Genomic DNA, 27169 nt, shown 5'->3' on the forward strand with positions numbered 1-27169 from the left:
GCCCTCTTGGAATAACATGGCTCTGACTGCTATATTGCTGACATCAGCCTGGGTTTTTCTGGGTCCAGGTATTTTAGCACTGGCTCGGTGGAAAAAAAAGTCTTTGTAGCTTTTTGAATGCAGCTTGGCATTCCATAGAGCCCTTTAAAGGCTGGCCAGGTTTCGGCTTGTGCCCCCTTTCATCTTTAGCAAGTTAGTGATGGGGAGTGCAATCTGGGTGAAGGTTGGAATGAATTGCCTAGAGAAGTTAGCAAAGCCAAGGAAGCTCTGTAGTTGCTTCCTTATATGGGGAGGCAACCATTTGATCACTGCCTGAACCTTCTTTGGGTTCATCTCTACTCCCTCATGGGCACTTTCTCTGGGTTCATCTCTACTCCCTCATAGATAATTTATTTTTTCCTTGAGGAATACGCATTTCAAGAGCTTAGCTTCATGGCACGGAGTTTATTTAGGATCATATGGACAAGCCTCACATGCTCCATTTTCATTTCAGTGTAAATTACTATGTCATCAAACTCCCTTATAAAGGTGTTCATGGAGCACTTCATTTATCAGCTGCATCAACATGGCTGGGAGCCCTGCAGCCTGAATGGGAGCATGTTAAATTGGAAACATCTGAGGGGGCAGTTAAAAGTGGTTTTCCACTATTCTCCCTCTTTAATTCTGACCCTGTAATAAGCCTCGCTGAGGTCCAATTTAGAAAAGAATTCCCCTTCGACAGGTGGGCTAACATTCTTTCATGAGAGGAAATGTCAGGCCTGCTTCCATTCAAAACCCAAGAAAGAAAACTTCCCAACTCCACTGTGGTACTTTTACTGAAAGGAATGCCAGATCCGATCCAAAAGGCGTGAAAGTTACACATTGAAAATTTCCCCAAATCCTTCCCCCCAGAGACCCAGGCTGAATGCCCAATCCACATCCCACATAGTGTCATGTGGAGCACATCTTCAGGTGCTTTCATCCATCTGGAGTTCTAGGACAGTTGGCCTTGACTGGATGTAAACAATTCCATTCAGCATTCTTGAGAGCAAACCTCCCTTTTAGTTTACATGGGCCTTCATCACACCAGCTCACTTCCCAAACCCCAATGCCATTCCTCCCCATTACTATGGCAGCTGATAGCAAGCATGCATCAGTGGGAAAACCCATGCTGGAGATCTGCCTGACATTTGGCCCTCCTGCAATAGAGGTGTTAGCCCTAAGTGAAAAACACAAGGCAAAATAGATAGGATAGAAGCAATCCTCCAGCTCTCGCGGGGTCATCAATTAGATCTTTGGCTTGGGGAGTTTCACCCCGGGAAGATTTCTATGCTGCAGTCTGTGGGAGGGTGGGGTGGGAACACATCTGAGTTCCTCTTGCTGAATGCCTCCCTGAGGTCCCCATATTCCTTTGGGATTTTCTCCTCTCTGTCTAGGTGTTCGCTCGCTGCAGCTCCTAGCTCCCTCACAACCTTGGCTCTGGTTGGGGTTTTGCCTCCCGCTCTTCCTGGCTGTGTGGAATGGATTTGTAAAAGCTCCGTCCTCCAATCCACATGAGGATTCCATTTTTGGAGCCAGGATAATCCAAGAAAGAGGGATCACTCCATTCCGAGGGCTACAATGAAACTCAGTATCTCTCTGTGATCCCCCATCCACATCTCCACTGGTTCAGTTACAAAGTGAGCTGGGCCTTCCCCAGCCACTGACCCATCCAGCTGGCAAAATGCTATGGGTACCCTCAGTGTTCTCAATCTCAGTCCCAGTTTCTCAGATGAAGGTACTTGCAGCTCCACTGGGATGGTCATGGAGGTTGTCATTGGAGTCTGTCTCACTCTCCTCTGGGGTAGTTGGAGTTTCCAGCTCCTCCTGGCCAGGAGGGGCAAACTCAATTACTTCCACCCCATTCAGTGCTGTTTTGCAGTGCTTTGCTGGCTGCTTCTCAGGCTTCCTGTCCCCAGCAGTTGTTGGCTTGGAGCTTGGCTTGGTGAGGCAATCAGCTGCTCAGTGCTTCCTTTCCACACCTGAAGCATGCCGTGGATTTTAGTGTGGCTGCTGGCCCACCTTTGGCAGCTCTCGGGGCCTCTTTAGGGGCAGAAGGGGAAGGCTTGCTCCAGCTATGACTTCCATGGTGCTGGTCTCTGGCCAGATCAATTTCCACCTCGGCTGTCAACACATACCAGCACTGAAGGTCTCAAGGGGCTCCCCAGGAAACACAGCTCTAATAGATTTCTTCATGAAGCCCATCTTTGTTAAGCTACATCAGGACCTCTGGGGACCGACCAGCATTGCATGTGGCAGGCCAACTCATGAAACTCCTGGGTGTAATCTGCTACTGACCTCTGTCCCTGGTTTATGGTCTTCATCCTGGTCCTAGCCTTGCGTTCGGCTAGGGAGTCCTCATACCATGTGTGGAGCACCACCATAAATTGGTTATAATTCCTCTGGGGGGTTGGGGGATATCATCATTGTGAAGGATGACCATCCAATCTGCTGTGGCCTGTTCCAGGGCCATGGTGACACATCTCACTTTGGCTGCCTCTGAAGCAAAGTCCTCCCCATACTCCTGCATGTGATTTCAGACTTGAGTTAGGAAGAATCCCTTCATATTTTACCTCCAGCTGAGGAACCTTTGAAATTTGGCACCTCCGGGGCATAGCCCTTCCTGCTGTGCGGGGGGAGTGGGCTTCAGCAGTGGTGGCTAGTGGGACAGCTGCAGCTGAAGCTGGTCCCTACAGGAATCACAGCTGGGGTTACAGAAACCCTTCCTGCTGTACGGGGGGAGTGGGCTTCAGCAGTGGTGGCTAGTGGGACAGCTGCAGCTGAAGCTGATCCCTACAGGAATCACAGCTGGGGTTACAGAAACGTTGGCTACCCCTGCTGCCTCTCCAGTTTCTTCATGCGCTGGCAGGACATGCTTCTGAGTGAGGGCCCCCCAAGCTCTCTGACTCTTGAGTACTTCATGCATAAGTCAGTAGGAGTTTCTCTTTGTTCGCTTCCTGCAAGGCATCATCTCTTCACCGGTGTCTGGTGACAGTCACTCCCGGGGGGGGGGGTGCCCCTCCAGTTCTTCCATGCATCTTACACCCGGGGACCATCTGGCTTGGACCAATTTCTCCTTGAGCTGCAGCTCCTCCAGCCACTCTGTCTCCTAGCAATGGTGAGTCTGGGGGGAGGTCGACCCCAGCACCCCCCAGTCTTCCTAGTCACTCCCATAGGTTGACATTGTGTGCTCAGCCTCCTCAGTAGACTAGGACTCCAGGTTGGCCAATATAGCTGAACTTGCTTAATGTCAGGCCTGCCTCCATTCAAAAACCAAGAAAGAAACCCCCGACTTCATTGAGGTAGAGAAGAGGTACTTTTACTGAGTTTGAAATGGTAGTGGCAAAAGGAAGCCAAGATGTGATCCAAACGTGCAAAAGTTACATATTGAAAATTTCCCCAAATGCCTCCTCTCAGAGACCCAGGCTGAATGTCCAATTCATGTCCTGTATAGTGTCATGTGGAGCACATTTTCAGGTGCTTTTGCCCATCTGGAGTTCTAGGTCGGTTGGCCTTGACTGGGTGTAAACAACTCCATTCAGCAGCACAGTAATTCTTGAGAGCAAACCTCCCTTTTAGTTCACATGGGCCTTCATTACAACAGCTCACTTCCCAAACCCCAATGCCATGACCTCCCTCCCCATCACTATGGCAGCCGATAGCAAGCATGCATCAAAGGGAAAACCCATGCTGGAGATCCAGCTGACAGGGGGAGGATATATGTTCTCCATGCATATTGCATTAAGACCCCTGTAATCAATGCGCACATGAAGAGATCCATCTTTCTTTTCTTGGAACAGTCCTGGGGCAGTAACTTTGAGTCTAGCTGGTTGAATGAAGTCCCTGGCCATGTTCTTGTCTATGAAGGTGCATAATTCCTCCAATTCCTTGGGAGTCATGGAGTATAGTTTTGGCTTTGTCAGCTTAACTCCAGAGACTATTTCAATTGTGCAGTCCATGGGCTGGTGGGGAGGAGGCTCATCTGAGCCCATCTCGCTAACACCTTGGCTAGGTTGTAGTACTCCTGGGGTATGCCCTGCAGTAGCTTGCCTTTTGAGCTGTGGCTGCTTCTTTGTTTGGCTTCTCTCCCTGTTTGTGATTGCCATTGTGAGTGGCTGGCTCCCCTCTTGGCAACTTCTAGAAGCCCTCCTTTCAATTCACCCATGGGTTCTATCGCTTCAGCCATGTCAGCCCTAAGATGAGGGGCCATTCCATCCCAGGTACCGCTACAAAAAAAAGAGTTTCAATGTGGTTCCCCATGGTTACCTCCAGGGTCTCAGTGGCAAATTGGCTGGGATTCCGCCCTCAATGGACCCGTCCAGTTGGCAGAATGCAATTGGGTTCTTTAGTATCTTCAGGAGGATTCCCAGTTTCCCTACCAAGGTTGGTAGTCTAACAACAATGAGTCTAACAAGACCCTTAGCTTGACTTTCCTTTCCAAGCTGGGGATCAATAGTTCTAGAGGAAGGGTGTCCAGCTCGATCAGCCCACTTACTAGGGGGTCATTTTTGAAGTCACTGTCGGATGGCCCTGGATCCTCTTCTGATGGGGTCAGTGTTCCCCCTCTAATCTTCGGGGAGGTAGTACACTTCTTGAAAGTCCAGTTTACTTAAGATTTTCCCTTTTGCAAGTTAAGGAAGCATGTCTTTCATTGGAGGTAGGGGTAAATGTTCTCAACATATATTTCATTAAACCTGCAGTAATCAACACATAGACAAAGGGACTTGTCTTTTTTTTTCCCCTAAAAAGCACTGGAGAGACTATGTGTGATCTTGCCAGTTGTATAAACCCCTGCCTTAGGTTTTGATCTATGAATGTCTGGAGCTCCTTAAGCTCCCTCAGGATCATGGAATACAACTTAGGTTTGGGTAATTTGGCCTCCAGAAGAATCTCTATGTATCTGTGGGACAGTGAAGGGAGACTGTCTCCGAGCCCTTCTTGCTGAAAACTTCCTGCAAGTCTCAATATTCTTTAGGTATCTGGAGGTTGGGCTGGGTCAATCCCTCATTGTGGCCCCAATCTCCCTTGTCACTTTTTTGCCTAATGATGCAGAGTTAGATATGGCCAATCTCTTCTTGGGTCCCTCCTAAAATGCCCTTTATCAAATCTTTAACTCAACAACATTTGCTCCCTCCAGGGCTGTTTCTTGGACCCTCAGGGCTGGCTTCCCTGGTTTCTTAGTGGGGCCTGATAAACCTTTTGAGTTGAGTGGCTTGGCAATCAGAGGTTTGGGGCCTCTTTCCCGCTGTCAGGATTCCGGCACTTAAACCCATTTAAATCATAGCCTCAAGCCAAACTTCCAAAGCTTCAAAAGGATTTATTGGGAGTTAAAGGTGCAGCATTGCCTGGGTGTAGCTGACTCTGAGACACATAATTCACTGTCACCCTTGACCCTGGTTTTCCCCCCACCCTCTGAGTGTATCGTGATTCATATTCTCCAATGGGGCACATCCATAGCCAAGAGTCATTAATCATGCTTTCCAGTTAGATTTTTGTGTGGCAGAAACATTGGTCATCTAGTTACTATCTTTGAAAATATTTATGGAATGCAGTTTTGGTTTTGCAAGCTGCTGCACTGCTCCCCCTCCCTTTCTGTTGGCAACTCTAAAAAGACCAGGGAAATATTTTATGAGTTGACACCCATACTTGAAACAGCCACTGGAGCATTGGTGTGGGATTGGCTCATATCCCACTTGCTTCAGGGCCTCTTTTTTCTGGAAGGGACCTTCTCCACCCATGGCTGGGGCAGTTTCAGGATTGGGCTAAGTCAATCTCAACCTCTTCAGCCAGAACATACCATCCATGGAGGGTGTGCAGGGAACACCTAGAGATGCAAGTGTAGACATCAACATTCCACCCATCCTGGAGATATTATCAGCCAATTGGTCAACCTGCATGCCATGTCTTGGAATTCCTGGGTGTAGGCTACTACTATAATCATCAGCCCTGGCTTATATTCTTGATCCTTGTTCTTGCTTTGTAATCAACAAGGGGTCCTTCAAACCACTTTCAGAGCGTCAACTCGTAAATAATTTCTGTCAACTCGTAAATAATTCCTATGTAACATCCTATCTCCCCACTGTTAGACAGACTATGCCATATAAATCATCCCTGGGGCAAAACTACCAAAGGCCAAAATGTATGCCATGATGCCCCGGGAAATGCAAGAAATGCATAAATATATAGACAAAAACCTAGCAAGAGGATTCATCAAGCCAGTCAAGCCACGGGTTGCAGCCCCAGTCCTATTCAAAGAAAAAAAGATGGGACTATGAGATTATGCATGGACTTTAGAGCTATAAAAGGGCTGTGTGTACACAATCTATATCCCCTCTAACTCATGAAGGACATGGTATTTCACCTGGCCAAAGGGAAGGTCTTTACCAAATTAGACCTCAGAGAAGCATACTATTGAGTCCACATCAGGAAGGGAGATGAATGGAAAACAATATTCAACTGCCCCCTAGGGTGCTTCCAATTCAAAGTTATGACTTTCACCCTGCAGAGAGCCCTGGCTGTGTTCATGCAGTTAATAAATAAGGTGCTACATAGGCACCTTTATAAAGGAGTCGCTGTCTATCTAAATGACATTCTCATCTACACTGAGATGATAGATGACCACATACCCCTAGTTTGCCAGGTACTGGAAAACTTCTAGTGGCAAACCTGTTGTGGCTCCGGGCTTGGATTCAGCTCCTGTGACTGATATGAGTTCAAGTGAGTTGGTCATGGCAGAAAAATATGAACCGGCATGGCTCAGTGATTGGACTGGTAACCAGGATGAGGAGATGAATGTGACAAAGGACGACAGACCTGATGTATTAGAATTGTCAGGACCTTTGACCTCCTCTGGTTCCTTATCTGATCAACAGCCAGGAATGGCTGACAGGGAAGTTTTGAGAGAGTCTTCTAGTGGAGATGAGAACTTGGAAAATTTGTGGTTAAATGTAAAAAACAGAACACAGTTGAGAAGGCAAAATCAGCTGGAGCGAATGAGGAGAGCGAGTCAGTAAATTAGCACGTTGCCTCAATAAGTATAAAAGGACACAGCTGGGCTGGTACATTTTGCCAGGAACAAAGTGACTATTTGAGTGAGGACGTTACAGCAAGAAGCTCTGAGACTGGAGATTTATTGCCAGGACTGGTTTGCCGGACAGAGTAAAGATTTATGCTGTTTCTGCCAGCCGTTATCTTGTAAGACTTCTTTCCATTTGATTTAATTGTGAAATGGCTGCTTTCTGTTTTGTTCGTTTGAATTTTGAAGGGGAGTCATAACACAAACCTGTATATCAAAATGTGAATTTCACCATGCACGGTTCGACTACCTGGGCTATTGAGTGTCAAATAAAGGCATAGAAATGGACCCAGCCAAAGTACAAGCCAACTTAGGCTGGCAACCCCCTTGCTTCTTGGGGTTCACAAACTTCTACTGACAATTCATTCCCTCCTTTGCAAAGATTGCCAAACCTGTGATGGACCTCCTAAAGACAAGGAGCCCAGGAACAAAACCCCACCTGGAACAAACCTGACAGTGGGACTTAACTAGCCAAAAGGCATTTGAAACACTGAAAGAACTGTTTGCAAAAGAACTGGTGCAGAAGCATCCTGACTGAGAACAACCCTTCATCATCCAAGCAGATGCCAGTGATGTGGTAGTGGGAGCAGTATTACGCCAAAGAAATAACCAAAGAAGCCTACAGCCCTGCGCCTATACCTCCTGCAAACTCACGAACACAGAGAGATCGCCTCTCCATCACGGGCTGCATGGAAAAAAGAGGCTTCTGCAGTGGGCACTGCAAACCTGATGCCACCTTCTGGAAGGGGGCAGAAACCATTCAAAGTCTGGACCAACCATAAAAATCTGAAGGCCCTTAGGACTCCACAAAAACCACCACCCAAACAAGTCTGGTGGGCTCAATACTTCAACCAATTCGACTTCATGCTAAAACACATCCCGGGGGGGGGGGGACTTTCTGGCTGATGCCCTCTCCCAGATGCCCCAATATAAATGCAAATGGGAGGAGATCATAGTTGCCATCATCCCTTCTACCCAAATAGCTGCCCAAGTGACCACCAGGTGACAATGCCGCAACTGGCAAGACCAAACTGCTAGCGATCTAACCACAAAACTCAAGGGCAAACTGCTAGCAAACCCCTGGTTCCGGGACAATCAACATATCTTGACAAAAAGGCATTCTCAGCTACTCTTTGGCACAAATGCAGGGAGAAAATAAGACACTCTTCGCTTCAGTATTTCATAACACAAAAGCTTATTGTTTATTCCTTCCTCCACAAGGAGTCCGAGATAATAGCTAAGCAAACAAAATAAAGTTGGATCTAACCCAAGTTTCCTGAGACTTGATATTTATAATGATTTCCCCTCATTACCCTTCATTACCCCTGATTACCCTTATTACCCATGATTACCATTTTTAGTGATAATTATTCATATGAACTCAATCACATGAATTGTGGTTAATGCATAGAGTTTCACCTCACAGCATTTTACATAGACCACACATATAATTATGATACAGAGTTTATTCTGATGAAGAGGAATGCCATCCTTCAGGTTGCTGTGGCTTCAATGCAAACACGTGTGTTGCGTAGTCACAACAGGCATGCTCTAGCATGGAAGGGGATGAAACTGTACACTTAGTGCGGAGGTAATTCTGGTGGCCTGCCATAAAGAAAGACATTGACAGTTATGTGAAGAATTGCACCATCTGCGGTGCAATAAAAAAATGACCAGGAAAACCCCCGGACTACTTCAGAGCTGAGCTGATGAGGCCATGGGAGGAGATAGCAATAGATTTAATCCAAGGCATCTATTTGCAGTGCACATATGTTCCCATCTTGCCCGCCACCACATCAAAGAAGGAACTGCACATGTCTTCTCAGATGCATCAATGAAGGCAATAGCAGCCAATAGCAACCTTAGGTCTACGGCAGGGAAAACAACATTCACATTGATTTCGTCATGGAAAAGGCAAAATTAACAGCACAGCAAGATCATACCATATCAAGGTTGGAACTCTGTGTTGCCATGTTGGCCATGGATCTAGCAGATCTGATAACGAAGATGATAGACCTTGAGCTAGAACCCTCCACCTTCTATACGGACAGCAAGGGGGTGCTGGAATATATACACATAATGAGAACAGATGCTTCTATGTCTATGTGAGCAATAGAGTGGAAAGGATCAGAAGGTCTTCAAATATTGAGCAATGGCAGTATGTGCCAATAGGCCAGACTCCAGCAGACATGGTCTATTCCTGCATTCCAGTTAGCAGAGTCGACCTGGCTAAAAGGCCTTGAGTTCTTGGCTCGCCTAGACACCCTGATGTCAGTGGGACCAAAATATCGTTAACTTCTAGATCCAGATCAAGATGCCAACATTCCACCTCAAGTGCCTGGCAGGAAGATGACTGTACAGGCCATCTGCTTGTTGATGGCAGTCAAGGAAAATGGAAAACTGCCTCTTGAATGCCCCCAACACTCACTTTGAGTGTTTCTCCCGATGGATATCTCTCGTATTGGGTGTAACAGTGATCATCCATGCCATCGTCCATGCCCAACATCACAAGACAAGCTTCCCAGACAGATATCTCCAAACTGAGAAAGGAATTCTATGAAGTGTGCAACAAGACATATACCTGGGGGAATTCCAATGTCTAAAAACTAAGAAGCCTACTCTGAAGTCAAGTCCATTTCTGAATCTGAATCTGTACCTCAACAGCCATGACTTACTTCACGTAGGGGGGCATTTAGACAAGGCTGAAATAGACCCAAAAATCAAACATCCCATCATCTTTCCCACCCAGCAATATGTGACTAACCTACTGGTTCAACACCCCCACAAAACCGTCAACCAACACTTTACAGAAGGTGCCATCAGAGCTGCTGGACTCTGGATTGTGGGAGCTAAAAGATGCATCATGACTGTTTTGCACAAGTACCTACACTGTCACGAACAATGGGGTGCAATGCAAGACCAGATGATGGCTGACCTGACACCAGAATGTCTTAGTCCCGAACCGCCATTCACCAATGTAGGTCTAGATGTCTTTGGCCCTTGGTTAGTGTCTGCCCACCAGACCAGAGGTAGTCAAGCTAACAGCAAACGTTGGGCCGTTCTTTTCACATTTGAGCCATCCACGTTGAAGTCATCTAATCCATGGATACCTCCTGCTTCATCAATGCTCGAAACCTACCAAGGTCCAGTCAAGGCATTTAGACCTGACCATGGAATGAACTTTGTAGGAGCTTGCAAGGAATTACATATTGATGAAGGTATTTGCCCCGATTCGGCAATTGACAGTTACCTAAAGGCCAAAATTGTGTGTGGACATTTAATCCTCCCCATGTATCATATGGGAGGAGTGAGGGAATACATGTTTGGCATAGCCAGCAAAATCCTGAATTCCATGTTGATGAAGACACCTATGCTGATACATGAGATCCTCACCACCCTCATGGCAGAAGTGGCAGCTATCATCAATTCTCAACCTTTAATTCCAGTTTCCTCAGATCCTGAAAATCCAACCATTCTCACCCCAGCCACCTTGCTAACCCAGAAGATAGGTGACTGGCCAGCACCATCAGGGAACTTCATTCCCAAAGACATGTACAAACATCAGTGAAGACAGATCCAACTGCTTGCCGACACTTTCTGGAAGCGATGGAAGCAAGAATACCTGTCTACCCTACAAGGCCACTGTAAATGGAAGACCAAAGAAGCGAACCTTGTCTTGTTAAAAGACAGGGATGTGCATCAGAACTCTACCTCATTGTTGCATTGTTTGATGCTATATTACTGTTCACTTGTTTGCTTTAGTGAGTAGCTAGTTGGTAGTGGAATTTATAATTCCAGTGCTGGTTAGACAGTTTATAGTTAGTTTAGGAATTAAGAACTATTCCCTTAAGGGATTGCCTTCTGGGAAATGTAGTCTAAGATCACATGGGCACACCTGGGTTTCTGTTTGGCCATTGGGTCAGACCTCTGATTGACTGGAGGCTAAATTGCTTGTGTGCTAGGCACCAAGGCCAGTTTGAATCATAGCCATGTGGAGGGCAGCATGCTTATCTCAACATGGGGGTAGAAATCCACTTTGTTTCACACTACGGAATGGGATCAGATTGTGTCTCTTGGAAGAATCTCTTAATTGATTGTGAGTTTTTGATAAGAGAATACCTGATGACCAATAAACTAATTTGCATGAAAGCCCTTCTGTAGAGTTTATCTGCCAGTCTCGAGCAAAAGCAAAAAGCAAGAGACAGGACAGGGATATTGATTCAAGATTTCTTAATTCTTTCTAATTGTGCACTTTTCTTGAAAACTTCCAGTGATGGGGCACCCATCTCAGGAAGGTTTTTCCAGTGCTTAATAGCTCTCCTTAGCTCAAGTTTTATTTACCTCACAATAAATGTTTCCACCCATTGGATTTTTACTTATCCCTAGGTATTCTGGGGATTAAACCACACCTTCTACCTTGTGTATTCTGGAAATTAAACCACACCTTCTACCTTCTACCTCAGTATTAAAAGATTGCTATCATGTCACTTTTTAGCCTGATCTTCTGAAAAACTAAACATACCTTACATACAGTAGCTAATTTCTTTCACTGCTAGATTTTAGCCTCCAACTACTTTTATCATGTTTGTTACTGTTCTCTGCCCTCTTTCTAATTCTTCTGTGTCTTTTTTGCACTGTGGTGATAAGAATTTGATACAAGTATGGTCTAATCAGTGCAGTATAGAGTAGTGTTATGACTCCCCTTCAAAATTCAAACGAACAAAACAGACCCCCGCAATAAAGGCACAAGCCTTCCTGAAACCTTCTCGAACGTTCTCACGCCGTTAAGCGAAGGCGGAGTGCTCCCAACTTCATCGGCTCCTCCGTCTTAACCGTAGCTTGTGAATGAAAAAGAGAAGGTGGTTCCACAACGGGCCGTCTGCTTCCGCGCTGTTGTAAACGGGCTTCAATCCGTAAGCACTGAACTATCAATGCATCCATGCATGGACCAGCTCATCTTTGATGGCATCAGACAAGCCTTCCTGGAATGCAGCCATATGAGCCGGTTCGTTCCAGTTAGAGTCCATACACAGCAAACGAAATTCTGCAACGTATTCCTGCAGGGAACGTTTCCCCTGATTAATGTCCCGTAACTATCCACAGTTTGACTTTTAATTGGGTTTTCAAACATAACCCTCATTTGTTGCAGAAAACCCTGAAAATTATCCAGTAAAGGGCTATCTTGAGTTAACAAGGGAGTAGCCCATTTGGCAGCCTGCCCAGACAAAAGACTAATAATAAATCCTATCTTAGCCCGGTCATTTGGAAAGTCTTCAGGCCTCAAGGACATAAATAATTGACACTGCCCCAGAAATGCCGGAAACATGTCCATTTGTCCTGAAAATTTCTCCGGCATGGATACTGGGCTTTTCCTCACAGGAGGGGCAGGGGGAACAGCAGCAGGGCTTGGTAAGCTGGAAACATAATTCAGCAATTGTGTTACCTGATTCTGAAGCGTCACATTGCTTTGCAGTAGCTGATTAATTTGTTTTCTTGCTGCTCTACCAAATGCTGCAGTTGATTTGAATCCATCTTGCTTTAAAGATGGTTTGTTTGGGCCAGGAACAATAATGTTATGACTCCCCTTCAAAATTCAAACGAACAAAACAAAGCAGCCGTTTCACAATTAAATCAAACGGAAAGAAGTCTTACAAGATAACGGCTGGCAGAAACCACAGCATAAATCTTTACTCTGTCCGGCAAACCAGTCCTGGCAATAAATCCTCAGCCTCAGAGCTCTTTGCTGTAACGTCCTCACTCAAATAGTTATTTTGTTCCTGGCGAAATGTACCAGCCCAGCTGTGTCCTTTTATACCAGGGGTGTCCAACCTTTCACCTTCCCTGGGCCACATTAGAAGATGAAAATTTGGTTTGGGCCGCACATAAAATAAAATAACAGTAACCATACCCGATCATCCCAAAAAACCATAGAAAACAGAGTTAACATATTAAATTTATTTGGAAATAAAGTTAGTGAGATGTTTTTATTATTTATTATTTATTAAAAATTATTTATTTTTTATCACGGTTTTTCTATCACAGTTTTTTTATCACAGTTTATTTTCCGGCCAAATTTTGCGGGGGGAAGCTCGCCTGCCTCACGCCTACCTCTCCTCCTGCAAATAGCCCGGCTGGATGAGGCAGGACTGGAAGGCAGAAGCAGCAGCAGCAGCGGCGGGGGCAGAAGCTGCGGCGGGGAAAGGCTTCTGCCCCCGCCGCTGCCACCGCTTCTGCCCCTGCCGCCGCTGTTGCTTCTGCCCCCGCCACCGCTTCTTCCTCCACCACCGCTGCTGCTTCTGCCCCCACCGCCGCTGCCCCCCCACCGCTTCTTCCCCCGCCGCTGCTTCTTCCCCGCCACCGCTGCTGCTTCTGCCGCCGCCGCTTTCTGCCCCCGCCACCACCCCGCCGCCGCTTCTTCCCCACTGCCGCCGCTTGCCGCTGCCGCTTCTTCCCCGCCACTGCTGCTGCTTCTGCTGCCGCCATTTCTGCCTGCCGCTTCTTCGCCACGCCGCCGCTCTTCCCTGCCGTGGGGCAGCAGTGGCGGGGCAGAAGCAGCAGCGGTGGCGGGAGAAGAAGCGGTGGCGGCGGGGCAGAAGCGGCGGGGCAGAAGCGGCAGGGGTGGCGGTGGGGCAGAAGCGGTGGGGGTGGTGTCGGGGCAGAAGCAGCGGCGTCGGGGGCAGAAGCAGCAGCGGTGGCAGGGGCAGAAGCGGCGGCGGTAACAGCAGGAGGTGGTGCTCTGACGGCGCCCGCCTTTTCTCTTGCTGCTTGGCCTGGCGCTCGCCTCGCCCCGCCTTGCGCCTGCCTCTCCTCCTCCTTCTCGCTGGCTGTAGCACGATGGTTGGGGTGGGCACTGGGCCGCATTACGAGGCGACCTGGGCCGCATGCGGCCCGTGGGCCGCGGGTTGGACAAGCCTGTTTTATACTCATTAAGGCAACGTGCTAATTTACTGACTTGCCCTTCTCATTTGCTCCAGCTGATTTTGCCTTTTCAACCGTCTTCTATTTTTTACATTTAACCACAAATTTTCCAAGTTCTCATCTCCACTAGAAGACTCTCTCAAAACTTCCCTGTCAGCCATTCCCGGCTGTTGATCAGATAAGGAACCAGAGGAGGTCAAAGGTCCTGACAATTCTAATACATCAGGTCTGTCGTCCTTTGTCACGTCTATCTCCTCATCCTGGTTATCAGTCCAATCAGTAAGCCAGGCTGGTTCATATTGTTCTGACATAACCTCTTCACTTGAACTCATATCAATCACAGGAGCTGAATCCAAGCCCGGAGCCACAACACTATCCCTCACCACAGGGCCCTTCCCCCGGGTCTGACGATCCGGATGCGGTTTCGAAGGGAAACGTTCATGAAAGTCCCGAATGATGTCTGGAGCATGAACTGCAGACACATCCGTCCATGAACAAATTTCCGAGTCATCCACTCTCCTCCCGACTAAATACTGAAAACGACCCTTGAGCCAACGCGAATCAGTAATGCTGACCACCGTGTCATCAACCTCCGCCTCCTCACGGGGCGTTGATGGGGAAGTCGTACCAGCTGGAGCACGCAGAGGACAGTCCGGGGAGTATAATCTCCCCTTTGGCAATGGAGCGTCTGGTATTAGGTCCACGGGACAATCATAAGCACGATGTGGGGGTAATTGGTCTGCCTCCTGTTCGCTGAAAACATCGGAGAAGTCCGACAGCTCCGAAGGAATCGAGACAGCAGGAGCGGCGATATCTTAGATGCCTCAGGTGGTCCACACATTGTAAGCTTGGAAAAGAAATGGCGTTCTGCGACCAAGCCACCAACGGATCGTGCAAACGCAACCAGGACATTCCGAGCACCAAAGGGAGATGAAGGTTCGAGGTGACATAAAAACTTATCGCCTCCTCATGATCCCCAATATGCATACGGACTGGCTGAGTAGCACAGCGAACGGGTCCCGACTTGAGTTCACACCCATCTATGGTTTCCACCTTAATGGGTGGATTCACAGGAATCAATGGAATTCCAAAATGTTTAACAAAAGCACAGTCCATAAAGCTGGTTGTAGCCCCTGAATCCACCAACGCAACAGCGGGAATTCCCTCCTTCTGTGACTGTAAAAAAATTCGAGTGTCCAAAAGTAAATGCCGAGGAGGGCCAGGATTTGCTTCAGCAATTTGAGGTGGGGATGTGAAACGTGCCCGACCTAGGGTTTCCTTGAGGTCAGGTCTACCCTGTTTTCCCGACGAGCCAAGAGTGGTTTCAGGTACGGGTCTGCGGGTCCCTCTCCGTTTGCAGGAATTAACAAAATGTCCCAGACCCCCGCAATAAAGGCACAAGCCTTCCTGAAACCTTCTCGAACGTTCTCACGCCGTTAAGCGAAGGCGGAGTGCTCCCAACTTCATCGGCTCCTCCGTCTTAACCGTAGCTTGTGAATGAAAAAGAGAAGGTGGTTCCACAACGGGCGTCTGCTTCCGCGCTGTTGTAAACGGGCTTCAATCCGTAAGCACTGAACTATCAATGCATCCAAAGTTAAAGCCCACTCTGCATGGACCAGCTCATCTTTGATGGCATCAGACAAGCCTTCCTGGAATGCAGCCATATGAGCCGGTTCGTTCCAGTTAGAGTCCATACACAGCAAATGAAATTCTGCAACGTATTCCTGCAGGGAACGTTTCCCCTGATTAATGTCCCGTAACTGTCCACAGTTTGACTTTTAATTGGGTTTTCAAACATAACCCTCATTTGTTGCAGAAAACCCTGAAAATTATCCAGTAAAGGGCTATCTTGAGTTAACAAGGGAGTAGCCCATTTGGCAGCCTGCCCAGACAAAAGACTAATAATAAATCCTATCTTAGCCCGGTCATTTGGAAAGTCTTCAGGCCTCAAGGACATAAATAATTGACACTGCCCCAGAAATGCTGGAAACATGTCCATTTGTCCTGAAAATTTCTCCGACATGGATACTGGGCTTTTCCTCACAGGAGGGGCAGGGGGAACAGCAGCAGGGCTTGGTAAGCTGGAAACATAATTCAGCAATTGTGTTACCTGATTCTGAAGCGTCACATTGCTTTGCAGTAGCTGATTAATTTGTTGTTTTTGCTGCTCTACCAAACGCTGCAGTTGATTTGAATCCATCTTGCTTTAAAGATGGTTTGTTTGGGCCAGGAACAATAATGTTATGACTCCCCTTCAAAATTCAAACGAACAAAACAAAGCAGCCGTTTCACAATTAAATCAAACGGAAAGAAGTCTTACAAGATAACGGCTGGCAGAAACCACAGCATAAATCTTTACTCTGTCCGGCAAACCAGTCCTGGCAATAAATCCTCAGCCTCAGAGCTCTTTGCTGTAACGTCCTCACTCAAATAGTTATTTTGTTCCTGGCGAAATGTACCAGCCCAGCTGTGTCCTTTTATACTCATTAAGGCAACGTGCTAATTTACTGACTTGCCCTTCTCATTTGCTCCAGCTGATTTTGCCTTTTCAACCGTCTTCTATTTTTTACATTTAACCACAAATTTTCCAAGTTCTCATCTCCACTAGAAGACTCTCTCAAAACTTCCCTGTCAGCCATTCCCGGCTGTTGATCAGATAAGGAACCAGAGGAGGTCAAAGGTCCTGACAATTCTAATACATCAGGTCTGTCGTCCTTTGTCACGTCCATCTCCTCATCCTGGTTATCAGTCCAATCAGTAAGCCAGGCTGGTTCATATTGTTCTGACATAACCTCTTCACTTGAACTCATATCAATCACAGGAGCTGAATCCAAGCCCGGAGCCACAACAGAGTAGTATTATCATATTCCATGTTCTTGACACTATACCCATATTGATGAAGTCCAAAACTGTATTCCTGGTTGATTCTTAATTTGTAGACTACCAAGCCCCCCAGTTCTTTCTCATGTATTGATAAATCAGGTACCACCCACCTGTACATCTGGTTTTTCTTGTCTACATTTTACCATGGATTGACTGGGTGGGGCAAAGGAGTGGTGGGCAGAGAGGGGTGGGGCCAGCCAGGGGCACTCTCCAAACTGGGAGAATCATAACAACTGGTTCTATAGAACTGGTCCGAACTGGTAGAATCCCACCCACTGCTTACAACTAAAATTGAGCCTAAAATTGATGTTGCTAAGTAAGACATTTTTACATTGAGTTTTGCCCCATTTTACAACCTTTGTTGCCACTGTTGTTAATTGAATCATTGTAATTCTTAAATTAGTAATATGGTTGTTAAAGTGAACCTGGTCTACCTATTGTCTTTGCTTGTCAGAAGGTCACAAAAGGTGATCACATGATCCTAGAACACTGCAACCATCATAAATGTGAGTCAGTTGCCAACTGTCAGCTGATGCTCCATTCAAAATCCAAGAAAGAAATACTTAGACTCCATTAATCAGAGAAAAGATATCTTTTACTGGAAATCAAGTGGTAGCGACAAAAGAATTCTGAATCTGAGAAAATGGGCACGTAAATCACATATACAAAGTAATGGCAATGTTCCCACCCCCAATAGTTCAAATGGTTCTTCCAATTAAAAGTTGTGAATATCATCATGTGGACATCTCCAGGTGGTGATGAGGCTTCTGTCCGTTGACCTTGGCATACTTTGATAAAGGTTTGCAGCTGTGCATAGCATAGAAGAGAAAGCTAAGCAAGGAATAGAAACCTAAGCAAGAATGTACTCCCCCCCCCCCCAGTTTATATAGTTCTAGTTTGTAACACCTCCAGCTCACTTCCTATAATTGTCCCCTCTCCTCCCCCCATTACTTATGACAGCCGAAAGATGCAAAGCAAAGGGAGAAAATCTTGAAGGCTGACATTCGGCCTTCCTAGAAAAAAGACGTTAGTCCTATAAAAGAAGAAAACATAGAAGACAATAAACAGGTAACATTAAAATACTCATATTTTTAGGGTTTATCAGGATATTTAGTATGAAATGCTTTCCATTGACCCACTCAGCTTGGGAAGAGGGAAAATGTTTCCAAGCAACCAAATATTGGAGTCGACCCCTCCGTTTCTGAGAATCTAAAAAAAATTTAACTTCAAAATGTTGTTCGCCTTCAATTAGCAATGGTACAGGAGGATCAATCTGGGTCAGTCACAAATCAAAAGTATGTTCAGGTTTTAACAGACTAATGTGGAAAACAGGGTGGATTTGTCAAAGAGTTTTTGGTAATTTCAGTTGGACCACCACAGAGTTTACAATTCGTTCAATTGAGAAAGGGCCAACATACTTAGGGCCAAGCTTTTTTGACTTTTGGGTGGTTTGCAAATATCTGGTGGATAAAAAGACTTTATCACCCACCTGATATGGTTTTTGTGGAGTTCTCTTTTTGTCTGCAAATTTCTTATGAGCTTGATGTGCATCATCTAATGCTTTATGAGTAACCGGCCAGGTAAGCTGGAGTTGTGTTATCCATTCATCTAATGACTGAATGTTAGGCTTCTCCCATGGAAGTTCAGGTATGGGTACAAAGTCTTGCCCCGATGCCACTTTAAACGGAGTAAACCCAGTACTACTATGTACGGAATTGTTATATGCCACCTCAGCAAATGGCAATAGGTCAGCCCAATTGTCTTGCTGATAATTTATGTAACATCGAAGATACTGTTCCAATACCGAGTTAGTTCTCTCACAAGCCCCATTGGTTTGTGGGTGGTGGGCAGAGCTTAAGCCCTGGGCGGAGCCCAATAACTTCAGGAACTCCTTCCAACAGTTCGAGATGAATTGGACACCTCTGTCTGAGATTATGCATTCAGGAACCCCATGTAACCTGTAGATATGTAAAATAAACAGTTTAGCCAACGTTTTTGCAGATGGAATCTTCGAACAAGGAAAACAAATCAGTTACCACCCAAATAACTGTGTTTCCCCCACTTTCAGGTAATTCCACTATAAAATCCATAGAGATTTCCTTCCATGGAGCCATTGATCTAGCCACATTTTGTAGTAAGCCTGCTGGCTTACCAGGGGGCCATTTGGCAGAGGCACAGATAGAACAACTAGCTACATAAGTTTCAATGTCCTTCTTCAAAGTAGGCCACCAAAATTGCCGTTTAACCAAGTGTAAGGTTTTCACGAATCCAAAATGACCAGCCGCTTTAGAATCATGAGCTTGCTGTAATATTTGGCCCCTCAGTTTCTCTGGCACGTATAATTTGGCTCCCACCCATGCCAATCCATCTCTAACTGTACAATTATTTGAGTGAGCAAGGAACCAGTCATCAAGTTTTAGAGCATCTCTTAATTGTGCAGTCAAATCATTCGATAATTCCACCCCCTTCTTCTTCTTTTGGGCTCTGGTAACCACTGGAGCTGCCAACTGTTTGGTGGGGACAGTCGGCCGTACCACTTCCTGGTGAGCACTATTATATTGAGGTAGTCTAGATAGAGCATCCGCCATGAAGTTCCTCCCCCTGCAATGTACTTCAATGAAAAATTAAAGTGTTTAAAGTACTGTGCCCAGCGACCAGTACTGTGTTTGGGGGACAGCTTCCGGGGCGTTTTCAAGGCCTCCAAATTTTTATAATCAGTCCACACCTCAAATGGGTGTTTTGCTCCTTCAAGAAATGTCTCCAAGTTAACAGGGCCCAGCGAACTGCAAAAGCTTCTTTTTCCCAGACAGCCCATCTCCTTTCAGTTTCAGATAATTTACGGGAGGTATATGTGCATGGTTGTAAAGTCCCCATCTCATTTGCTTGCAGTAACACCGCTCCAACTGCTACGTCACTCTCATTGGCTTGGATCACAAAAGGAGCATCCATGTCTGGGTGCTTGAGTACTGGTTCAGCAGCAAACAGTCATTTCAGCTTTTCAAAGGCAGCTTGACATTCCATGGACCACTCCAGTGGCTTACTAGGCTTTGGTTTCACCTCCCCTTTGGTTTTTAGGAGGTTTGTGATAGGCAGTGCTATCTTCGCAAAAGCCAGGATAAATTGTCGGTAAAAATTGGTGAATCCCACGAAACTCTGAAGTTGTTTCCTGGTGCATAGAGGGGCCCATTCCAACACAGCACGAACCTTCCCTGGATCCATTTCTATGCCCTCATGTGAGATGCGATAACCCAAATAGTCAATTTTCTCCTGATGGAATTCACACTTGGACAATTTTGCATACAGCTTAGCGGCTCAGAGTTTTTCCAAAACTGACCGCACTAGTTTCACATGTTCATCACGAGCCTCTGTGTAGATAAGGATATCATCAAGGTAAACCAAAACCCCTTTGTTCATGTAACACTTGATTGATAATTTGCATGAATACTGCTGAGGCCCCCTGTAGGCCAAATGGAAGAACGTTGAATTGGAAACAACCCATCGGGCAGTTGAAAGCATTCATCCCCTTCCTTAATTCGAACCCGGTAGTATGCTTCTCTCAAGTCGAGCTTCGTAAAAATTTTCCCCTTGGCCAGGTGGGTCAACATGTCCTTCATCAAGGGGAGGGGGTACACATTTTCCACGGAAATAGCGTTCAGTTTTCTATAATCAACACATAAGAGAAGGGAGCCATCTTTCTTTTCACGGAACAACACTGGAGCCGCTACCCGGGGTCTAGCGGGTTGGATGAAACCACATTCCAAATTCTTATCGATAAATGACCGCAGCTCTTCTAGCTCCTGCAGTGTCATCGAGTACAACTTCAGTTTTGGGAGTTTCACCCCGGGTAAAATTTCAATACTACAATCTGTTGAACAATGGGGCGGAAGCTCATCCAAGGCCTTTGCACTGAATGCTTCCTTTAAGTCCCAATATTCCTCTGGAATTTTCTCCTCCCCCTTCAGTTTCTCGGTACCCGTGGAGGCCAGTTCAGTGGAATTCTTGAGTTTCGGTTGGGATCACCCCTCCCCTTCCAAGCGCTGGTCAGTACATATGTGCAATGACCCCTTCCTCCAGCCGACGTGGGGGTTCCATTTCTGCAGCCAGGGCAATCCCAGTATTAGTGGCCGTTCCATCCCAGGGGCCACAATAAAACACAGTCTCTCTCTATACTTCCCCATTGTCATTTCTATGGGTTCCGTTATGAAACGTGCAGTCCCTCCCCCCACCACTGATCCATCCAATTGGCAAAAGGCTATGGGCATTTTTAAGGTCTTTAGTCTTAAGCCCCTTTTCTCAACTACTTCTGAGCTGACTACACACCTTATGCACCCAGAGTCTAACAAGGCCAGCATTTTCTCTTTGGCTCCCGATGTGGGTACCCTTAACTTCACTGGAATGGTCATAGGGCCCTTGTTTGGACTTACCAGTGAGTCATCTTCCGATTCAAATTCACTCTCTTCAGAAGAGGTTGGAGTTCCCAGCTCCTCTCCTTTCAGAGGGGTGACCTCTACAACCTCGTCCACTTTAAGCACCGTTTCGTGAGGCTTCGCTAGGGTTTTTCCAGGTCTTTTTCCTCCTCCTGGTGCCCCCTTTAGTTCCAACTTGGCCCGGCAATCTGCAGCCCAGTGACCTTCCTTCCCACATCGGAAGCAAGCAGTGGTCTTGGGTTTTGCCGCCATCCCTCCCTTTTGGGGTTTTAAGGCTTCTCGAGGATGGGTGGGGGAGGACTTGCTCCAACCAAAACCCCCGACGTCTGTTTCGGGTTAGATCAATTTCCATCTCTGCTGCCAGCACATACCACATCTGCAGCTCATTGGGGTCTCTTCTGGCAATGCAGCTTTGGTATACATCTTCATTTAACCCATCCTTGAATACTTCTATCAGGGGTCCCTGGGACCAGCCTCGAATATGACATGCCAACTCTCTAAATTCCTGGGTGTAGTCGGCCACTGATCTCCGCCCCTGATTTATGGTCTTCATCCTAATTCTAGCCTTACATTCAGCAAGTGGGTCTTCAAACCTGGCCTGCAGCGCAGTCATGAACAGATCATAATTCATCAGCTGAGGGGCATGCAAAGTCACCATCCACTTTGCAGCTGTTCCCTCCAGAGCCCTGGTAACACATCTAACTTTGGCTACTTCTGAGGAAAAATCCCCTCCATATTCCTCCATATGGCTCCAGACTTGTGCCAGGAAAAATCCTAACTCCTTGGGACCCCCCCCTCCACCATACTTTACTTCCAATGGAGGCACCTTTGGAATTCTACATCTTCTGGCAATTACTCCTCCCGCTGGGGGCCCCTGGGCTGCTGCTGCCTGTTGCGCTAGCTTGGGTTGATTTATGGGGGTGGTGCTCTGCTTCTTCTGGCTGGGGCTGCCTCCCCCTCCTCTCCCTCATAACCGTTGTTCAGTTTGAGGTTCTCCGATAGCTTCATTTAGAAGATGAATGGCTTGATTTAGTAAAAAGTTCTTCCTTTCCTTCTCTTGCCATGGCTCTTCTCTTCCATGCTAAAGGGTAGTAGTCACTCCTGGAGGAGGCTTTTCCTCAGGATCCTTCCAGCCGACTCCCATTTGGGTTTTACAGCTGGTTTTTCACCAAGACTTAATTCTTCTAACAAGTCAGCTTTCCCTGCCACCTCTAACATCAGGGAATCTTGTCCTCCAGTCGCTCCCAGGTCTTGTTGGTCACTGGCTGGATTTGACATTGTGTTCAGACCCCCTTGGAAGAAAATTTATTAATTCTCTGGGTGGGCTGGTAAAGTGAGATTCAGAATAATGTCAGTTGGTGCTCCACTCAAAATCCAAGAAAGAAATACTTAAGACTCCATTAATTAGAGAAAAGATATCTTTTACTGGAAATCAAGTGGTAGCAACAAAAGAATTCTGAATCTGAGAAAATGGGTGCATAAATCACATATACAAAGTAATGGCAATGTTCCCACCCTTAATAGTTCAAATGGTTCTTCCAATTAAAAGTTGTAAATATCATCATGTGGACATCTCATGTGGTGATGAGGCTTCTGTCCATTGACCTTGGCATAGTTTTAAGGTTTGAAGCTGTGCATAGCATAGAAGAGAAAGCTAAGCAAGGAATAGAAACCTAAGCAAGAATGTACTCCCCCACCCTAGTTTATATAGTTCTAGTTTGTAACACCTCCAGCTCACTTCCCATAATTGTCCCCTCTCCTCCCCCCATTACTTACGACAGCCAAAAGATGCAAAGCAAAGGGAGAAAATCTTGAAGGCTGACACCAACTGTCTGAATTTTGACCACATGACCATTGGGTCATGTGAAAAATGGTTATTAATCACTTTCTTGATGATGTTGTAACTTTGTTACAACAAATAGTTCATTTAGTGACTAAATGAACTATTGTAAGTTGAGGATGACCTGTATTAGGACATAGGAATTTCAATAGCAAAGTGCATATAATAGTTGTCTGATTTATAGCAAATCACTTTTTTGCAATCTGGCAGAAATGGGTTTTCTTTTTGCAGTTTAATTACTATTTTTCTTTTCCCAACTTACTCACTTTTCAGCTGAGCTTTTCTTTTTAAGTAAACCTGCTTCTTATTTTTTTTAAGAAGCATGTAATAAAGTACATAGCTCAAGGAGATAAAAATAATAATTAAGAATAAATATGCTTATTTCTGCCAGGTTTCTAACTAGTGACATTCTACATGCAGGCAATATGTTACTGAACCTCCATTCTTTTGACTAAAACAAACTTAAGGGGGACAATCTTCAAACTGATGGAGTCTCAAAATACTTTTTCTGTCATTACTGGGGGAACAATAACTAAAAAAGTGTGGACGTTAAAAAATATTTCATTTTGAATGTTAATCTCTGTGTTTCAACAGGAAGGCTCTGCTTAGTCTATGTCTAGAGAATGCAGAACTCAAGGAACAAATTGGAGAAGCAAAGTTGTCAGAAGTTTGGGAGAAAAAGGAGGAAAAGAAAGATAAAGAGGACTTGAGGCAGTGTATCAAGAAACTGCAAGAGAAACTGTACACTTCAGATATTGTGATTGGCCTCCTTAAAGAACAATTGACTCTAAAAAACCAAGGATGTAAAGGTGCCATCATTCACCAAATGACACCTAACACAGCTCTGATAAATGAGCAAGAGCAGTGCACTTGCCATGCTGTCTGTGACCATTCATCGTTGTTGCATTGCTCACCCAATCAAATTATGGGCAATCCAGAAGAAACCCAGGTATGATCAGGTTTAAAGAAATTGATTAAACTAACACCTGCCATCATTAATTAGTAATGCCTATTCACCTATGGGTCATACTACTCTTTGGTCTTCTATATTAGAAAAGTCTAAGTTTCGGCCTCTGTGATTAGTTGCAGCTGCTACTCATAGTCCACCTCTGGGGTTGCTGCTATTTTCTATCATAGAGAAGTAAATTATGGTGGTGTGAAATATCCCAAATAGTCAGTGAAAACTAATTACGTTCAATAGCCATGAAAATATGGCTGATTGTGGGGAAGGGGATTTGAGTAGTGATCAAAACCACATATGCTTATTTACCAAGTTCTACTTGTAAACAAAAAAGCAGTGCAAATTAAATGCAATATACTTTTTATAATAATTTAAAACAGCTGTGACTGCTGCTTTCTTTAGCTATGCCTATTCTGTATTATAACCCACCTGAGAGAATATTATTTTTTTTATATCCCATCTCCCTCACAGAGTGACTCTGGACTGTGTACAGTAAAATAATAAAAGAAATAGATAGATAGATAGATGATAGATGATAGATAGATAGATAGATAGATAGATAGATAGAGATAGTGATAGATAGATAGATAGATAGATAGATAGATAGATAGATAGATAGATAGATAGATAGATAGATAGATGATAGATAGATAGATAGATAGATAGATAGATAGATAGATAGATAGATAGATAGATAGATAGATAGATAGATAGATAGATGATAGATAGTGATAGATAGATAGATGATAGGTAGGTAGATAGATAGATAAATGATAGATAGGTAGATAGATAGATAAAGGTATAGGTATAGGTATAGATGGATGGAGAGAGAGAGAGAGAGAGACATCACAATCTCTGGAACTTTTTACTTCAGACATGTTAATTGATGGGAGCTTAACTCCTATTGCTTCCTCCTCTGTCGTGCCCCACTTAGGCTGCTCATCCCCAGGAAATGGTGCTGAACTGTCAGCTATTACTTTGACAGCATTCTCTGTGGCCCTCTCCCTCACACCAATGGACCTCCACCACACAGGCACATTTGATGTATCAACCAGATTCATTTGTTGTTTTGGCCATGATCTTGTAACCAGCCTGGCTTGTTTCTATGTCCATGTCTATTGTGGCTTGAGGCAACTCTGCTAGGCTCCTCTGTATTCAGCCCAGACAGGCTAAACCTCTGCAGGACAAATCTACATGCCCAAAAGGGGATGGGGGATGGGAAGTGGCTGGAGAGAATGCCACCAAAGTAATAGCTGACAGTTCAGCACCATTTCCTGGGGATGAGCAGCCTAAGCGGGGCGCGATAGGGGAGGAAGCAATAGGGGTTAAGCCACCATTGATTAACATGTATATATATATCTATTCATATGTGTGTGTGTGTGTGTGTGTGTGAGAGAGAGAGTTCCAGATAAAACTGAAAAAAAAGTTCTCTGGAACTAAAAATTTATATTGTTCACTAAGCTTTCGTTAGTCTCTGCTAATGAAAATTACCATCATTTAGAGGGTAAAACTACCATTAAGGAGATATTAACCAATGGCTGTTGTGTGCAGCATTCTTTGACAGCATTCTCTCTAGTTCCCTCCCACATCCCAATGGACTTCCGTCTTAAAGGCCCCTTTGTTTTGTCCACTAGATTCATTTGTTGCTTTGCTCGTGATGGGAAGCAGTCTCTGCTCTTCTTGCAGGATCTTGCTTGATACCTCAATGCTTGGTAGACTGGTAGCAGTTCGATATGCCAGTTTTAATTTAACTGATGGCAAATTGGTCGATTTTGCTACAGCCCTCGAGTCAATGATTTCTCAATTAGAGGTTACTGAAGAGGTGAAAAATTCCATTAGACAACAGCTGATAGGACTCATTACTAGCCATAAGCACAGTGTCACCTTATCAAAATCTGAAATGTTGGCCCTCCAGGAATTGAGAAAAGACAATTCCATTGTTATACTGCCAGCTGATAAGGGTAGGGCAACATTAGTCATGGACAGAACAAATTATAATAAGAAGGTCTATGACCTCCTCAATGACAAGAGCACCTATTGACTCCTGGATAAGATCCCATGTTATCTTTCAAGAACCAAATTAACAAGATAGCCAATAAACTCAAAAGACAGGGAAAAGTGAATGAAAAGAATCTAAAAATGATTTGACCAAAAGACTCAGCCATAGCATGATTCTTTGGATTACCAAAGATCCACAAGACAGAGGTACCCTTGTGCCCCATTGTCTCCCTTTGTGGCACTCCCACATTTGGTTCAGCCAAATAGTTATATGGACAGCTACAACGTCTGATTGAAGGCACCACTACCAACATGAAATCTTCCACCGACTTTCTACAATGGTTGGAGAGAGTGGAAGTTGGGGAGGATAAAACAATGGTGTCAGTTGATGTCGTATCACTGTTTACATCCATCTCCCAGGAGTTTAAAAGAACTAATTTTAAAAGAACTATTATTGGAGAAGGAGTCACGAAACACCAAATCCCCTAGCACAAACTATCTCCTCTTCCTGTTGAATTTCTGCCTTAGAACCTATTTTACATTTAACAGCCATACATATGAACAGATACACCTTTAGGATCTCCGATCTCAGGGGTGATCACAGAGGCAGTCCTCCAGAAATCAGAATATGAGACAATAAAAATATACAAGCCCGATTTTGGGGCATGTTATGTCCATGACACATTTGTCATTATTAAACAGCAAGATAAAACCAGGTTTATGAAAATCCTCAATTCCATATACCCAGACATTCAATTCACGATGGAAGAAGAGGCCAATAACACGCTGGCCTTTCTGGATGTACTAGTCAGCTGTAACCCAGACAGGAGCCTTAACACAGCTGTACATCGAAAAATCATGAGCACAGACCATATTTTGCACAATGAGAGTAATCACCCCACTGTGCAAAAAGTCAGTTGTAATCAGGCACTGTTCAATAGAATAGATACCCATTGTAGCACACTGATAGCCAAAGCCAAAGAGCAGGCATACCTCTATCAAGTCTGTAAGCTCAATGGTTATTCTATGGACTTTATTCAAAGATGTAT

General features: G+C 45.2%; 1 protein-coding gene across 23 annotated transcripts in view; it reads left to right on the forward strand.

Moving 5' to 3' along the window:
- Positions 1-27169, forward strand: part of PDE4DIP (phosphodiesterase 4D interacting protein) — a 353766-nt gene that overhangs the window by 239341 nt on the left and 87256 nt on the right. For all 23 annotated transcript variants that reach the window (XM_087932026.1, XM_087932029.1, XM_087932027.1 and 20 more), the window contains one exon: positions 23756-24110. In XM_087932026.1, the coding sequence (XP_087788152.1) occupies positions 23756-24110 (355 nt within the window). The remainder of the gene's footprint in view (positions 1-23755; positions 24111-27169) is intronic.

Source organism: Pseudonaja textilis, chromosome 3 (genome assembly GCF_049901715.1).
Source record: "Pseudonaja textilis isolate UNSWEBS1 chromosome 3, rPseTex1.2, whole genome shotgun sequence".
Taxonomy (NCBI): domain Eukaryota; kingdom Metazoa; phylum Chordata; class Lepidosauria; order Squamata; family Elapidae; genus Pseudonaja; species Pseudonaja textilis.